Source organism: Solanum lycopersicum, chromosome 10 (assembly GCF_036512215.1).
Source record: "Solanum lycopersicum chromosome 10, SLM_r2.1".
NCBI lineage: Eukaryota > Viridiplantae > Streptophyta > Magnoliopsida > Solanales > Solanaceae > Solanum > Solanum lycopersicum.
The window spans coordinates 60,760,307-60,776,491 of NC_090809.1; the positions used below are offsets into that span (position 1 = coordinate 60,760,307).

General features: G+C 35.6%; 4 protein-coding genes across 18 annotated transcripts; 1 reads left to right on the plus strand and 3 right to left on the minus strand.

Moving 5' to 3' along the window:
* Positions 1 to 219: 219 nt before the first annotated feature.
* On the plus strand, positions 220 to 1,226 carry LOC101259998 (dehydration-responsive element-binding protein 2F). The gene has a single exon (XM_004249708.5). It carries the CDS (start codon positions 220 to 222, stop codon positions 1,171 to 1,173), a length of 954 nt encoding a protein of 317 aa, XP_004249756.1. The 3' UTR covers positions 1,174 to 1,226.
* On the minus strand, positions 529 to 5,305 carry LOC101258802 (adenylosuccinate synthetase, chloroplastic). 3 transcript variants are annotated; one of them, XM_010313833.4, is made up of 5 exons: positions 4,727 to 5,305; positions 3,224 to 3,916; positions 2,635 to 2,946; positions 1,956 to 2,175; positions 529 to 897 (listed from the first exon to the last, which is right to left on the minus strand). In XM_010313833.4, exons 1-4 carry the CDS (start codon positions 5,072 to 5,074, stop codon positions 2,005 to 2,007), a joined length of 1,524 nt encoding a protein of 507 aa, XP_010312135.1. In that variant the 5' UTR covers positions 5,075 to 5,305; the 3' UTR covers positions 529 to 897; positions 1,956 to 2,004. The 3 variants fall into 3 exon arrangements, with proteins under 3 accessions (XP_010312135.1, XP_010312134.1, XP_004249273.1); XM_010313832.4 differs by having other exon boundaries at positions 529 to 931; XM_004249225.4 differs by lacking the exon at positions 529 to 897 and having other exon boundaries at positions 1,694 to 2,175.
* A 414-nt stretch (positions 5,306 to 5,719) lies between these two features.
* On the minus strand, positions 5,720 to 10,805 carry LOC101260289 (putative pentatricopeptide repeat-containing protein At5g36300). 12 transcript variants are annotated; one of them, XM_069290404.1, is made up of 12 exons: positions 10,667 to 10,805; positions 10,468 to 10,553; positions 10,119 to 10,296; positions 9,962 to 10,021; positions 8,608 to 9,861; positions 7,695 to 7,847; positions 7,540 to 7,611; positions 7,064 to 7,310; positions 6,823 to 6,935; positions 6,305 to 6,380; positions 6,168 to 6,212; positions 5,720 to 6,007 (listed from the first exon to the last, which is right to left on the minus strand). In XM_069290404.1, the coding sequence occupies exons 5-8, from the start codon at positions 9,844 to 9,846 to the stop codon at positions 7,203 to 7,205; spliced, it is 1,572 nt and encodes a 523-aa protein (XP_069146505.1). In that variant the 5' UTR covers positions 9,847 to 9,861; positions 9,962 to 10,021; positions 10,119 to 10,296; positions 10,468 to 10,553; positions 10,667 to 10,805; the 3' UTR covers positions 5,720 to 6,007; positions 6,168 to 6,212; positions 6,305 to 6,380; positions 6,823 to 6,935; positions 7,064 to 7,202. The 12 variants fall into 12 exon arrangements, with proteins under 12 accessions (XP_069146505.1, XP_025883625.1, XP_010312136.1 ...); XM_026027840.2 differs by lacking the exons at positions 9,962 to 10,021; positions 10,119 to 10,296 and having other exon boundaries at positions 6,823 to 6,897; XM_010313834.4 differs by lacking the exons at positions 9,962 to 10,021; positions 10,119 to 10,296.
* A 389-nt stretch (positions 10,806 to 11,194) lies between these two features.
* Positions 11,195 to 14,345, minus strand: LOC101259096 (protein DETOXIFICATION 21). 2 transcript variants are annotated; one of them, XM_004249226.5, is made up of 9 exons: positions 14,104 to 14,345; positions 13,725 to 13,987; positions 12,605 to 13,146; positions 12,419 to 12,505; positions 12,267 to 12,323; positions 11,954 to 12,192; positions 11,746 to 11,864; positions 11,492 to 11,578; positions 11,195 to 11,421 (listed from the first exon to the last, which is right to left on the minus strand). In XM_004249226.5, the coding sequence occupies exons 2-9, from the start codon at positions 13,983 to 13,985 to the stop codon at positions 11,347 to 11,349; spliced, it is 1,467 nt and encodes a 488-aa protein (XP_004249274.1). In that variant the 5' UTR covers positions 13,986 to 13,987; positions 14,104 to 14,345; the 3' UTR covers positions 11,195 to 11,346. The 2 variants fall into 2 exon arrangements, with proteins under 2 accessions (XP_004249274.1, XP_025883708.1); XM_026027923.2 differs by lacking the exons at positions 13,725 to 13,987; positions 14,104 to 14,345 and adding an exon at positions 13,408 to 13,546.
* Positions 14,346 to 16,185: the final 1,840 nt, after the last annotated feature.

Sequence of the window (16,185 nt, forward strand, 5' to 3'; positions counted from 1 at the left end):
ACGGGCTTTCAATTAGCCCGAAAAGTGAACACTCTACGGATCTTCGACACTGATAATCTAGTCTAGCGTATTGAACGGGCTTTCACTTGGCCCGAAAAGTTAACACACTAAAGTCTGTTGTTTTGCTTCGCCTACTTATCCAAAGTTAACTACACTTCACTAAGCTTTGGCCTTTCAGTACGATACAGATAATCTAGTCTAGCGTACTGAACGGGCTTTATGGATAGCTACAAAAGAAATCCACTAAAACCATGGAAGAAGGGCCCGGCAAGAGGGAAAGGGGGCCCGCAGAACGCGTTATGTGAATACCGAGGCGTTCGACAGAGAACATGGGGTAAATGGGTAGCAGAAATAAGAGAGCCTAAAAAGAGAACTAGGCTATGGTTAGGATCTTTTGCTACAGCTGAAGAAGCTGCAATGGCTTATGATGAAGCAGCAAGAAGATTATATGGACCAGAAGCTTACCTTAATTTACCTCATATGAGAGCTAATTTCAATCCACTGAACAAATCACAAAAGTTCAAATGGTTTTCATCAACCAACAACTTTGTTTCATCATTGATACCAAATACCACTGGCTTACTCAACTTAAGTGCTCAGCCAAATGTTCATGTAATTCACCAAAGGCTTCAAGAACTCAAGAGAGCAGAGGCCGCGGCTGCAACAGCAGCAGCAGCAGCAGCCTCATCTTCGAGTTCATCAATCACCGACATTCCCAAAAATGAAACTCAAAAGTATAGTAAATTACAACCTGAATACTTGACAATGACAAGTCCACACGTGATGATCAAGGAGAAGGAAGATGAATTCTCATCACACAACAATGTAGCCGTTCGTGGTGATCAAGCTGAGAAGCCTCAGATTGATCTGAATGAATTTCTTCAACAGATAGGAATACTGAAAAGAGACGATCATCATCAACAACAACAGCCTGATAAAAATCAAGATCATGATCATAATAATAATAGCATCAGTAGTTTCACAGAGTCAAGAGTTTCACTAAAAGACGATAGTTCAATTGCTCATTTATTTGGTGATACAACAAGTTACAATTGGGACACATTGGGTTCAATAACAGGTATAGAAGATCATGAGGTAGCAGCAGAAGAGGCTAATAGCTTTTATAATGTGAATGATGAGCTTATGTTTCCATCTTCAATATGGAACTTTTGAAAGAATTTATCTTATATACACTGAATGTCGGTATATTTTAACCGACTATATAAGGCTATTGCAGAACTTTTAACTTAAATAGAATAAAAAACTTAATTAAATATCAAGTCAGGCAATTATAAACCAATTGTATTTCAAAATAGAGAGTCCTCTATCACGTGGAACTTAGATTCAGTTCTTTTAAAAAACTGGGAATTAATTAAGTTCATGTTCTATATATTTCACAATAAAAATTTTCAAATACATACTTATATATTTTTAACCATACAATAAATTGATTTATAGTTTAAGAGACCAATGTCTGCTCAATCCATTCTTCTCAGACCCAGGAGAGCCTCCTAAGCCACTATTAACAGTGAAGTAACATCATCTTAATAGACACCACAGGTTGAACACAGAAATGAGTGCAAGCTTGAAAATTAAGTTCCGGGGTAATAGGATACTCGCATGGTTTAGACGTGTAACCAACAGTTTCATCACAGTTGAGGGTTGTTCTCATGCATTATCCCGAGTACATACGTTTACCAACAGAAAATTCTGATATAGATCAACAGGTCAAAAGTTAAAATGGCAAACAGTTCAATACAGGGAGAAGCGTCATCACTCAAGCAAGCTAGTGGCGTTCTTAACTGACTGTTCCTTGGGAGGTTCAACAAAATCCCGAAAGGAAAACAGGGAGGCGTATATCTAGCTTTAAAAACAACAAGTACATTATTGTTACATTAAGCAACGACATCAAATTGATAATGCCTAAAGTTACTACAAGCTTAGCTAAGGTTTACCAGCAATTTGAAGTATATGATTCTGGTAATATGACGAGCGTATCTAAAATCACTTGTAGATAAGGGCGTCACGACCAGGCCCAATACCAATGTAGTGGATAGGTACCCCAACAAGCTCCTCTATCCTTTCTACATACTCGCGTGCAGCCTTGGGCAAGTCAGAATACTTCCTGATTGAAGAAATATCAGTTTTCCATCCAGGCAAAACTTCATACTCCACCTACATAGATGAGAAAAAGGAAAACATATAGTAGAAGTCACAAACACACAATACAAGAAAATAGAAAACGGTAATAAGATACAAGCAACATGGGGCATTAAAGAAGTATCAATATGCATACTAAAGGTCTACCGACATGAAAAGCCAATAGAAAAAAATCATGATATATGGGAGAGAAAAGGCAGATTGAAAGAACAAAAAAGTTGCAAAAATTAGGGAACTTCATTTTCATCCACCTTCCGGTAATAGGGTAGAGGAAATTAAACTATAGTTAACTCCTCGCTGAAAAACATAACTTTTATGAAAAGGTTTTAATGTTTTCCCACACATCAATGTGTTAATATGGCTCAATTTCCCAAAACATTCACATAAAAATTGAAACTAATAATCTGGTCTTCCAAACACCACAAAGATCATCACGTAAAAAGATGTTGAAGTGGGAAAACAAAAGAAACTTACCTTTATTTGTTCGAGAAGACTTAGATCAGAAGGAAAAGAATTTAATGTTGAACCATCAGGATGCCTGTAAGTAACACCCAACTGAATTTCTGATAGATCTGACAGCACATCTAGTTTTGTCAGGTTTAGAGAAGCAAATCCATTTATTTGACAGCAGTATCTTAGTGCAACTATGTCTAGCCAACCACAGCGACGCGGGCGTCCAGTAGTTGTACCAAACTCCTGCCCAGCAGAACGAAGAAGATCGCCATATTCGCCCATGAGTTCTGTTGGGAAAGGACCAGAACCAACTCTTGTCGTATATGCCTTAACCTGCAGGAAAAGCATCAATTAAAACAGCTCAATATTTGCTGCTCTGTGCATAAAGTGCGATAAATGCAGACTGAAGGACCATGCAGTCAATTGATTCCTAAGAGCTAGTTGATATGAGGATCATATTCTTATGGCTAAAATCTGGGTTTATCACACGTTTAGCTAATTGACGATGATAGATGTACAGCAATAAGTTTTAGGAAAGATAAAACTGTTCTTCATTCTTCAGTATAAAAGGACAAAAATTCTTTTAAGAAAATAAATCGAGTTTGCTTACCACACCAACAAGATCACCGACAACTCTGGGAGCAATTCCAAGACCTGTGCAGATTCCACCAGCTGATGGACTGGATGAAGTGACAAAAGGGTATGTCCCAAAATCGATATCCAGCATAGTTGCCTGACCACCTTCTACCAAAATCTTCTTTTTCTGAGATATAGCATCATTCATGAAGTGCACAGTATCTGTAACGAAAGGTTCCAACCTCTCAGCAAATTTCTTATAGCGTTCCACTTCCTCCCTGAGCATGTCAGGGCAATACTTAAAACCTTGGAATCTTGAAGCGGCATCTGATAATAAAAGATCAAGCTTTTGGGGGAATGTGTCCATATGCCTTAAATCACTAACCCTTATGCCATTTCGAATAACCTTGCTTGAATAGGAAGGCCCAATGCCTCTCTTGGTGGTACCAATAAAGGACTTATCTAGCTCAGCTTCTCTAAGCCCATCTACTTCTTGGTGAAAATCAAATAACAAGTGAGCACGATCTGATACCAAAATCCTTCCTTGACAAGAAACTCCATTAGATTCAAGATTGTCAATTTCATTAAAAAGTCCTGGTAGATGTACCACGACTCCGTTACCAATAACACATAAAGTTTCCTCATTGAGAATCCCTGAAGGGACAAGGTGCAGAGCAAACTTCTTCCCCTCAGAATTGTAAATAGTGTGCCCAGCATTGGCTCCTCCCTTACAACCAAAAACATTATTGAAAAGCTCAGCTAGCATAGTTAACAAGTTTATCTATCCCAAGCAATATAAAGTAAAGTAGAATGGTAGGATGAGAAATAAATAGAAACAACAATTTAAAACAAAATGGTATAGATGAGAAATATATATGAACATTATACAAAAAATATTTGATCTTTCACCTAAAGACATGACTTAGGTCATTGGGTTGAGAACCCTGAACTCTAATTTTCAAATCTCTTGTAGTTGAAAACAGTATGTGATTTCACCGTATTTGTCCAAGCCTTGGTAGATAGAGTTATGAGGTAGTTCCAGCAGGTACCAAATGGGAGCAATCAAGTGATCGAAAAGTAATACGAGGAAAATTTTCTCTTTCAACTCTACACTCTGCCTCTGTTTCTACAGATACACTTGCATCAAAAAAAATAATACGAGGAAACTCTAGAATCAAAAGAAACTATGATCCTAAGGTATCACTAGGGCTTCTTTTGGAGGCCTCTTGAATCCTAACTCACCCACTTACTGAAACCAAGCATATCTAACAAAAAATTCCAAATAATGAAGCAAATACTGTTCTTGATTTGGCCTAAAGTATACTCTAAGATGCTAACTATACAGTATGAGTGTTATTTAACGGTTATAGGAAGTTATCGCTCGGACACAAACTCATATAGCACCCAAGGCTGTGGCCTAGTTCTAATTTCAGCAGAGACAAAACACTAGGTGATTTCTTCTAGCGGGACAGAGTTGCTGGTATCCCGTTGAATTAATCGAAATGATAATACCAATAATGAACTCATTTAAATATACCTGACAACGAGCAACAATATCAAAATGCTTAGCCAATATATCAACGAGCTTTCCCTTTCCTTCATCACCCCATTGACAACCCAGCACGCCTGATACCTGACTCAGTGACTCAATTCGACTCAGTCCTGACTCGTTGACCCCTTGACGATCCACTACTGAGGCAAGCGGATTTTTCGAACAAACTATCATTGAAGAAGCCTTCTTCTTCCTTTGCTGGAACTGAATGAGCCTACAACTATTGGTCCCATTGTAACCGATGGTCCCACTCCGGTGACTCACCTTCGCCGTCGCTGTAGCTTTCGCCGTTGTGATTGAGCTGGCATCAAGCCTCATGGTTGACATGTTCATGGTGGCGGCACCGGGCGGCGTGCGGTTGCGCTGTGCACAGAGAGGAGGAAAAATGTGTTTTCAGGGTTTAGGTTCAGGAGAATTGTTAGGTGGAGAGCATGGGACCAATTCACTACGTTAGAGAATAATAATATATTCATAGGTACACTCTCATTTTTAATTATTAATCTCGAATTAATTTGTAAATTACTTAACTTTAAAATATATATCAAACAAAATATTTTCAACGTGAATCTAGATTAATCAAACATCCAAACATATATATAATTCAAAAGAATTTTTTTTCAATTATTCTCCTTTTGTAATATCTTTTATGTGTGTGTACCTTTTTACTGAATGTGATTTCTTTTTTTTTTATAATCGATTCTATTTAACTTCTAATTATAGTACAACAACATATCCAGTGAAATCTCACAAGTGTAATATGTAACCTCTAATTGTAAACAAGTCTAATTATTTTAAATTAACATGAGATAAGAAACCAATATTACATAATGTAATTGGCAACAAGTATTTATTCTATTTAAAATCAATGATAACATATCTAGTATATTCCACAAGTGAAGTCTAAGAAAGGTAATGTGCATGCAACCTCACTTCTGTCTTGTGAAAGATAGAGACGTTTCATCCCAATTTTAAACCAAATTCATATTTTAACTTCCCCACCGCATCTATTTTATTCCAAAAAACAATCATCCAACAACAATTTATTACCACAAGAATGTCAATAAATCGTCTATCTATGAGATAGGGATAAGGTATGTGTAATGTTTATGCATGAATTATCATTACAAAGAATGCATCCTATTTAATTTAGTGTTGTCATTTCCAGATTCTGCATCAGTGTCGAAACAAGACTTCATTATTGTAGCAATGGAATCTACAGCTGCAATACCGCACTCTTTTAGCCTTCAGAGACGCTGCTTTTCTCACCTTCAAAGTATAAAAGTTAATCAGACTACAAATTACATTGCTAAGTTAAGTAAGAAATAAACTCTCAGCAGGGTCGAGTAATCCAAGAAACGCGGAGAGTCTAATCTGTAAGCATAGCAAATTGAGGTTTGGTGATAACATCGAGCGAAGCATTTCTTACCTGTTGATATAGCAATATTGCAGACGAAGAGAAGTACATCTGGGGCTGCAAAGGAAACAAGCGGTATCAGTAATGGTTATATACGTGAATTGTGATGCAGCAGAAAACACATTGATGAAAGAAGGTACCACAGTCACCTTAGTATCACTAAGTTTGCTAGTAGTTCCAGATATTTCATTTTACAGGCACAGGCAGGTAGCCATGAGCCATTTACTGAGACACAAAGGAAAAAGGGGTATAAGTCGGCTCCAATACCAGTGGCTATAGGATGAATAGAATATTTAAGTAGAGGCAATCGAATGAATATATATGTTGCATCTGAAAGGAACAAGTGCTCTCTAAAATATGGTATGCTCCAACAGTAAAGAATAATTTAGAATGGGCAAGTCATTACTGCACGTGTAGAACAAATGTAATATTGCAAGTCCAGTGAAATTTTAAAGCTAACACGATGACTTCCCCTACGTACAATTGCAGATTCACACTGAAGTTAATGATCCTATAGTTAACTAGTCCAGCTTCAACTTCTGATAGATCAGGTACCAGAACTCAGATTGTAAGAAAAGTGCTAACAATTGAACCATTGGTTCTCTGACAACTAGGATATACCAAATGTTAATATAATCCAGAACAATTCGAATTTATATTCACAAACCTCAAAAATGACAAGCGACTCTGCCATATCTACATTTCAGGAAGATATATGATCTCACAGGTTAAATAATGCTCCCTATAAACAAGGCACAAGGAAGAGCTAAAACAGATAAGCTGCACAAAAAAGACAGAAGGCGGCGGGATCAACAATTTAGCTAAAGCTTTGCAATAGATAAAGCACGAGTTATGAGATGGTAAGGATAACAAAATAATTACTAAGCAGATCAAGGACATAATCTTACTTGAGCATCAAAGTCCTCAAAGATTACAGAGAGCAGCATCAAAAGTGTTTTTAGTTTCTGGTGCTGTACGTCATCTTCTGATTGAAGAAACTAACAAAATCGCAATACAGCCTAATAAGGCTAACTACTTATACTTAAACTAACAGTGTCTCTGTTCAAGGATCATCAATGCTGATTGCAACATTTCTCTAGCCTTTCTGTCTGGCGTACATCCAGTGGATTCCATTTCACTATATATCTTGGGGACCTAGCAAGCGACAACAAAGTCGAGCCACATAAATGTTGTTAAATACAAAAAAGTAAGTCAGCATCTAATTTCCATGCTTTCCACTGCCTTTGCTACACTGAAGCTTAAATTACTCATTTTTTATGCAACATCTTAATCATGCATTTTTTAAATTATGACTTTGTTTAGTCACTTCACATTCAAGAAAAGAGTGAAAGCCAATGGCTCATAGCAATGTTAGAAGCCAAACCTGATCAAATTTCTTAGCCCTCAAAAAAGCCTTCATTAAAGTGCTATAAGTAATCACATCAGGAGTAATACCCTACAGAAATAGCAGCAGCACTATCAGCAAAGTTTATGACAGCAAATATGTTTTAGGGAAATTTGGAAATTTTAAGGACTTACCATCTCCTTTATATGCTGGTAAATTGATTGTGCCTCCATATGCCTACCAGCATTCCCAAAAGCATTTATCAACATATTTAGCATTATAAGGTTTGGTTCCATCCCTTCGGCTTCCATTATCTGTAGAACCTTCACAGTCTGCTCACATAATCCCTGCACATAAGGCAAAAATATTACTCCTACCATTTCAATTTGTTCATTTTACTTTCCTTTTTAGTCCGTTTTAAAAAGAATGTATCCTTCCTTTTCTTTTTGGCAACTCTTTAGTTCTAACTTTCCACATAGCATGTTTAAGTCCACAAGATTTAAGAACATTTTTGTACATCTCATATATCCATAGTTTAAAAGCACAAGATTAAAAAGTTTTTACTTTCTCAAACACCGTGTCAAGTCAAAACTAGACAAGAAAATTGAAACGGAGGAAGTAAAAAGATGGAATCTCCTCAAAGCTTACTTAAATATACTATCTTGAACATAGTAATACGAAGGGAAGGAATCATTAACTACATACATAATGTAAAGAGAGACCACAAATTTGTAAACACGCCTTTCTTGGGTTTTGCCTAAACCCACTGTACTAGATGGAAGACATTTATGACTAAATATCAACTCAACTACACAACCATTTCCAAACTTATCTATTCCAAGATTAGCACTACCATTATATTAAGTGGCAGATTCACAGTCATTCAGCTCCCAACTTTGGAAATATTCACCTCCAATGAGTGAATTTGCTTTTGTTACCTAAAGACAACACTTGCCCTTCTGAAGACCACTTCAGTAGTCATTCCGTATACTGTCAATGTCATCCATTCCTTTTATACTGTAAATGTAATTCACACCTTCATTTTTTTTAATGTAATAACTAAAAGCAAATCAGTCTCCTTCAAGAAGAGAAGATAAAACAACTCACCTGCTGAGCATAGGCATGGGCCAGGACACAAAAGATGCTAGGTGAAAGCTGAAGGCCTTCCAATTTCAGGGCATTTAAACAATATTCTGCATCCTCAAATCTCCCCTGCTGGCCATAAATATCAACCAAGACAGCATAAATAGCCCCACTCTTGTGATGTCCTCTCCCTTGCATACTCTCAAGAATAGTATCAATGTCATCCCACCTGCCCTGTTCCACTAAATGGGTATTAATGATAATGAAGATCTTAGGATCAGGGTATAGTCCTTGCTCTTGCATCTCATTGAACAATTCTATAGCAGTATCTAGATGCCCATACTTGCAATGCCATCGGATCAGAGAATTCCATGTTCTAAAATCAGGTTTTATGCCCTCTTGGCGCATTTTGTCAAACATTCCTAAGGCCTCTCCCAACTCACCATACTTGCCAAAAGTATCGATGATGCTATTAAATAGGCGCTTATCTAGTCGTAGCCCCATCTCGCGGATCTCTTCCACAATGCCCAGTGCTTTTTTCCACATGCCATTGTCCCTATACAGTTCAATTATTTTACTATAAACGAAAGAATTTAAAGGATAACTTTCTCTCCTCATTTTGGCAACAATTAACCAAGTATCTTCAAGCCGCCCAGCACTGACATAATACTCAAGCAGGATCTCATAAGTTTCTTGGTTCCTGTCAACAGCCAAATCATCAAGTAACATCAAGACCTTATCTGCTAGCCTTAAGAGGCCTTTTCTCAAGAAGCTCCTAAGTAAGATATTGAACACCTTTATCCTTGGTTTACGACTAGAACATAACATTTCTTGAAAGATTGCATCAGCTTCCGAAGTCCTGCCAACACTTCCAAGGGCAGCGATCAGGCTGCTATAAGATACAAAACTTGGATGAAAACCCAAAGCCTCCATCTCAGAAAGCAGCCTCATTGCCTTGTCAATGTCGCCTTCAGTACACAACTCACATATGGACTCATTGTATAAATCATATGAAATTTCCTCACCATTTCTATAACAAGTCTGTTGCTCATTATTTGAGTTTTCAATGGTTCCATTAAGACAATTAACTAAAAAGCCAAATCTTTTACCTCTACTTTGCAATATAAGCTGGCATGAGGTATGTAGCAACTTGTGTTTGACTGGATTAATGTGATGCTTTAGACAAACAGGTACAAAGCCCCACACAATATGAGGACATATAGCTGGACTGGATCTAAAAAGAAGCTTTTGCCGCATCTGCATGATTCTATATTCTCACTGCAAAACAAAGAACAGGTTAAGTAACCATAGCTACTGAAGAAACGGATAGTGGAAGCATAGTTAGCTCAAATAGTTAGTCTGCTAACTGAACTTTCACCTTCTTGGTGAGGGATTCAATTCTCCACCTTGTAATCCCCTCCCTCTTTTTCCCCTTCCCCTACCCACAATTCAAAAGGAACAAATAGAAAAACTGAAAAACGGTAATTTGCAAGCAAAAAAAAACAATTCTTTCTAGTTATATCCACACATAAGACCTACCAAATGCAAAATTCTCCAGAGAAAGTGATGAAGTTATGCCACATACAAATTACTACATCATCAGGACATCAGCTCAAATTTCTAATCATCAGCTCCTCTTTCACACATTTTATCAACACAACAGAGTCAAATCCATTACAGTTTTCATACATTATACCATATCTTCTGCTTTTGCTACATTATACAAAAAAAAAGAATGCATAATATGCTAGGTTCAACGCTCCAATGTTCACCAGCAGATTTATCTTGTATCAAAGCAAACAAAAATTAAATGCTTTTTGATATACTAATTATCTATTTCACAGTAATTTTATCCACTTTGCAGCATGAAGGGATTATAAATACCTCGAGCAATCTTAGTCGCTTAGCTTAGTTGATTGACTACCTGAACTTTCAACTTATTGCGAATTCGATTCCGTGATCCCCTTCCCCTACCCAAAAAAAAATCTCCACATTCATTTGAGTACAAAAAGCAGATATTAAATTCTTATACATAACTGTTAACCACAAAATCATTGGAGAAATGGAGTTAGCAGTTGCTTACAGTTGGATTTTGACTGTTCGAAATTGATGAAACGGAGCAAAATTGCAGAGGGATTTTCTGGAAACAAGTTTAGGATGATGATGATGATGTGTAATGACGATTTTACCCTTATGTTCTTGAAGAAAACGGTACTACGTTTGATCATGGTTGCTTTGTAAATGCAAGGTTATTTCTGAGTTTTCACAAATTGAAGGGATGATTTGAGGACACTTTTATATTTTAGTCCCATTTAAGGAAGATTTGCAAAAATAGCCAAAACTTTGATACAGTCTCAAATTATTTGTGGTGTTTCTCCTTTTACATTTATTAAGATTATATTAATTAAGAAGTATTTTGACTATTTTATTTTTATTTATATCTTAACATATAATTTTTCATCATTAAACATTTATTCTATCATTAAATGTATCATCACCTATATAATTGAAGTGTTTGTAGTTTTACAATACTTACCAAGAAAAGGATAATTGATTTTGTTTAATAATTTGAGATAAATACGATAAATAATTTGAATTGAAACGAAGGGAGTACTTTATAAAGATTTTTATACCATGGTGAACACTAAAAAGAGTTGAAAATGTAATTTTTTTCTGATACATCTGAAAATCTTAGTATCATATGATAAAGAATTTAATGCTCATGAAATTACATGCTCAAAAAAGCATCGGAATTTTTCAACTTCAAGCAGTTTGTGAATAATCATTAGTTTTGTCTTCTACTAGCCATCTCTTCACTCTCTGGTGAGCAATTAAAACCTGTATGGATGAGAAATATCTTGATTAATATTAACTCCAAAGCTTATAACTTAATATAATATATTACTACCTGTTTATTCCAATCAGTTTTCAGAGTGATTGTAAGTAGTACAATAGTCTGGACCAGTGTACCAATAATCATTCCAACCCAAACACCCTACAAAGACATCCAAAATTGGAGAAACTGTTAACACAAATGTCCTTTGTGTTTGCTTGAATTCTTCAAAAATATCGAACAGGGGCGTGTCAACGACCCGACATGGGTGCAACAACATTTTTAGAGAATACGAGCAACGTAGAAGAAAAGGGAATGAGAGAACTCACTTTAACTTGCAGTTTGAAAACATAACCAAGCACAACTCCAACTGGAATGCCTACTAAATAATAACAGCCTATGTTAACATAGGCTACAATGCTCTGCCATCCGGCGCCAACAGCAACGCCTGCATCAAGAAAATCTTGATTTTTTTGCGCGATTCTTGGAAATGCTTTTCGTAGGATGAGCATTTGTAATGGAGGATGAAGTACTCACCAGAGAGAACTGGTTGAATACTGTTCATGAGTATGGAAAATGCTAGTAGAGGAGACAGTTTTTCGACTTCTCTAGCCACGTCTTGACTGTCTGTGAATAAGTAAGACAGACGTCCACGCAAGAACAGAAAGAACAGAAACAGATTGAACCCAATGACAAATGATGTTGTTGCTGTATTCCATATGGAAAAGCTTGCTGCCTTCGCGCTCCCTCTTCCCAGCTCATTTGACACTCGTACACTAATTGAAAACACTCGATAAAGAAGAATTGTTTAAAAATAACATCAATGGATTACAAACTATGATTATATTACCATGCTGCAGCTAAGAAACCAAGAGATATCATCATTTCCCAAGCATTGATGTTAAGGCTGCAAACAAGTGGTAAAAAGTTGATCGATAGGTAAACGAAGCTAGCATGAAAAAAAGTTCTAATCGAAATAAGAAAGGAGTATAACAACGTTACCATATAGAAAGAGCACCAATCTGAACCATAGCATTTTTCAAGTTTCCTGTAATAAGAACTAGTATACTATTGTACCAGAATTCAAGGCTGCCAAAATAAGAAACTCGAAAAATTCAAACTTTTAGGCTCAAAGATGCTTTCATAACATGATACTTCCTATATCGCGAGCAATTGAATGAGTCTCACCAAAGCATGGCACCAGAAGACAAAGAAAGCTTGATTACAGGCCAAAGATCCTTGAATGCCAAACATGTAAAGCCTTTCCAAGTTTCTTTGCATCCTCCACACATTACGAACATTAATTGACCAACATTGGGAAGCCAGTATGCCAAAATTGTAGATATCATGGCACCAGTGATTCCGAACTTAAACTTCACAGTTAAAAGCCAGGAGAGGGAAACGTGGATCGCTAAGGTACAAGCTGCCAAGTATGTAATAATCTTGTTTTTGCTTTGCGCTTGTAAAAACATTTGACATGTATATGATGCAACGAAGGAATAAGTCACTGGAATTAACCATAAAGAAATGAGCCCCGCCTCTTTAGCTATCTCTTCATTCTGTCCTAAAGCTTGTAGGATCGGCGTGGTGAAGATATAGAGTGGTAAAAGCAAGGTTGTGGTAACTGTCAAGACGATCCAAGATCTTTGGAGATAAATCCCGAGCATGTGATATTGTTTTGCACCATACGATTGTCCACACAACGTTTCTAATCCACTTGCCATTCCCATCTGCAGTAATACAAATCATACTTACTGTTAACTCATCAAATCAACAACCTCTCAGTGTAATCCCACAAATGGGGTGTGCAGAAAGTAGTGTATACGCAGATCTTACCCCTAACAAACAGTGAAAAAAGAGGCAATAGCAACAAACAGAAACAACAACAAGCTATCGAAGTGAAACAACTAGTAGAGGTAGAAATCAAAAGATATGGGAAAGAAACAAATAAATACTGAACTCTTGGAAAAGGGAATATGACTATAACTGACCTTCTACCCTAATTCTCGACCTCCACATCCTCCTAGCAAGGATCATGTTCTCATCAGCTGAAGTTGCGTCATATCCTTTCTAATCATCTCATTCTCACCACGTTATTTCTTAGGTCTACTTCTACCTTTCCTCAAGCCTAATACAGTCAACTTGACCGCATCCACACATCTCCTCTTTAACATGTCAGAACCATCTCATTCTCCCTTCACGCATCTTATCGTCACTAAAACAACCACTACCATGAATCATGATTGCTATTGTTAAATACATTTCAATTCTTGTTTAGAAAATAAGTGAGTTAGAACAGAAAAAGTACCAGAATGCCATTGCCAAATCTCAGGAGGACAGTACTGACTAAAGCATAAGCAGCAAGTTCATTAGGTCCAATATGACCAACAAATGAGTGAGTAATAACAGTTACTCCAAACGTCGAAAACTTTGTAAACATTGCTGGAGCAGCAATCACCCACATTTTCTTCGTCTCGTTCCATAACTTCTCCTTGAAATTCACTTCCTTTTCACCATCCTCCACACCTTGCACTTCACTCAACAACTTCTCACTGATATCAGCGTCCATTTCTGCATAAAAAATCAATCTTACAGACTCAAATCCTTAAGCAGTGAATATATATAACCAAAATGAAGTAACTTTCTAAGTAAGTGAGTGAATATATATCAATAAATCTGTCAAATACCAGTAAGTATGGCCTGATAGAGTGTTAGTATCCCCTGCCTGTGAGAGAATGTTTCGCCAAGAATACGATAACAACAGTGTAATATCACAAGCGGGGTTTGAGAAGAGTAGTGGTATGCAGCTTTTCCCTTTATCTTACGAAGATAAAAAGATTGTTTTCGATAAATCCTCGGCACAGGATACTAGGCGGATACTAAATAATTCTAATTGAGTTCAATTTTTATATACACATTACATTATAACAACATTTACACTATCACATTACCTAGATGATAGCTACAGCCTACAGGTCACTCTTCTGTTTTTATAAGATAACGACGAAAAGATTCATTTTATGTAACGATCGATTTGGTGTGATTGCGTCATTAATTTAATATTTTCTTTTCATTTTGTCTTTATATATTATTCACGAATTATATATGATCTTCTACCCTTCATTTTCATAGTACTTCCACCTCCATATCCTACTTTTCCAGTAGGTTTATCATTCAAATCATGAATGTGTGACATTATATAACGAAGGAAAATGATACAATTTATTCAAACATTATATCCATTAAAACACTAAAATACGATATGATACAATACAATATAATATAATACAATGCGATATATCACTAAACAAAGATGTAACAACCATCCAAATTAAGTGTTAGTGGAACAGCTTGCATGATAAGCACATGATTTTGGCTTTAACTTTATCCCTTTTTTTATCGCTCAAAGAAAAAGTTGGATTATTAAAGAGATAAAAATAGATATTTGACCTTTTTTTAATTCTGAAAAAGTACTATATGTGTGATCAGTAAGAGGAATCAAATTCTGGGAATGAATTCACCCACACAAACTTTAATTTATTCTATTTTACTCATCACGCAAAAGGAACTAGAAAAGCAAAAAATAATATAATCAAAAAGTTGTTTTAGGATTCTTTTTTCTATTATTTTCTATATTATTATTGATTTTGATATGCATTACTTGAGTCGAGGATTTATCGGAAACAGTTTTTCTTTTCTATTTTCACAAGGTAAGAATAGGTTGCGTACATATCTTCCTATCTAAATACCACTTGTATGAAATTTCATCGAGTCTATTGATGTTTATTGTAGTAATAGATACGACATTTCAAAATTTTAAGATATTGAATCCTTATGAAAATCTATTATGTTTGTAACTTCTAATAATAATATGTTTGATATAATTTTTATTTAGAATTTATACAGAGAAAATGGTGAGCAATATTACAAGTGGAGGACACAGTATGCACTGTACTCTAATTACAGTTTGTCAAGAGTGATTATCTCTATACTTTTTAAAGTTCATGATTTAGTAGTTAACGAAGTGAGTCGATAAATATTTTATTTAAATTTTTTCTAATTTATTAAAGTTATAGTGAATAAAGCTATCAAATACTTGTACGGATTAGAATTATTAAACGAGTACAAAAAAATAATTGAAAAAGAGAGGTAAAAGAGTATTTTTTTGGGCAAATTAAAGAATGTTACTAATCAAAAGATGAGAATATGTATAAGACCAAACGATAATAATCCTAATGCAATCCCATCAAAGACAAAAACATAAAGATAAATGGATAATTTCACACAGTTTAAACGTGTTTCCAATATTTTTATATAAATATTATAAGAAAATTAAATTCATTAATACGTCTCAAATTAGAAAATCAATAGTATATATATTCAAACTACGAAAGAACTATCGCGTCCACTTATGAAACGCGTTTAAAACATATGTTTAGTGTTAAAATGGCTCCTTACGGCCTACACTTTGGTGATAATTGGTTAAAAGATAAATTTTGCCAGGCCCATCGATCTACTTGAAGATTGATAGAAATATTTCACTATTATATATTATTATTATTATTATTATTTATACTTAAAAAATATTACATATTTTATTATTAATTAAATATGTGTATTACACTTGGGTATATATAGTTTTGTTACAAGATATACAAAATAGAAAAAGAGGCGAGTGAGATTTATATATATCCAGATACATGCTAAACACACACTAGATACATGTATCCTTATGCATATGGAGACTGGAATGGTTCACATGTATCTGG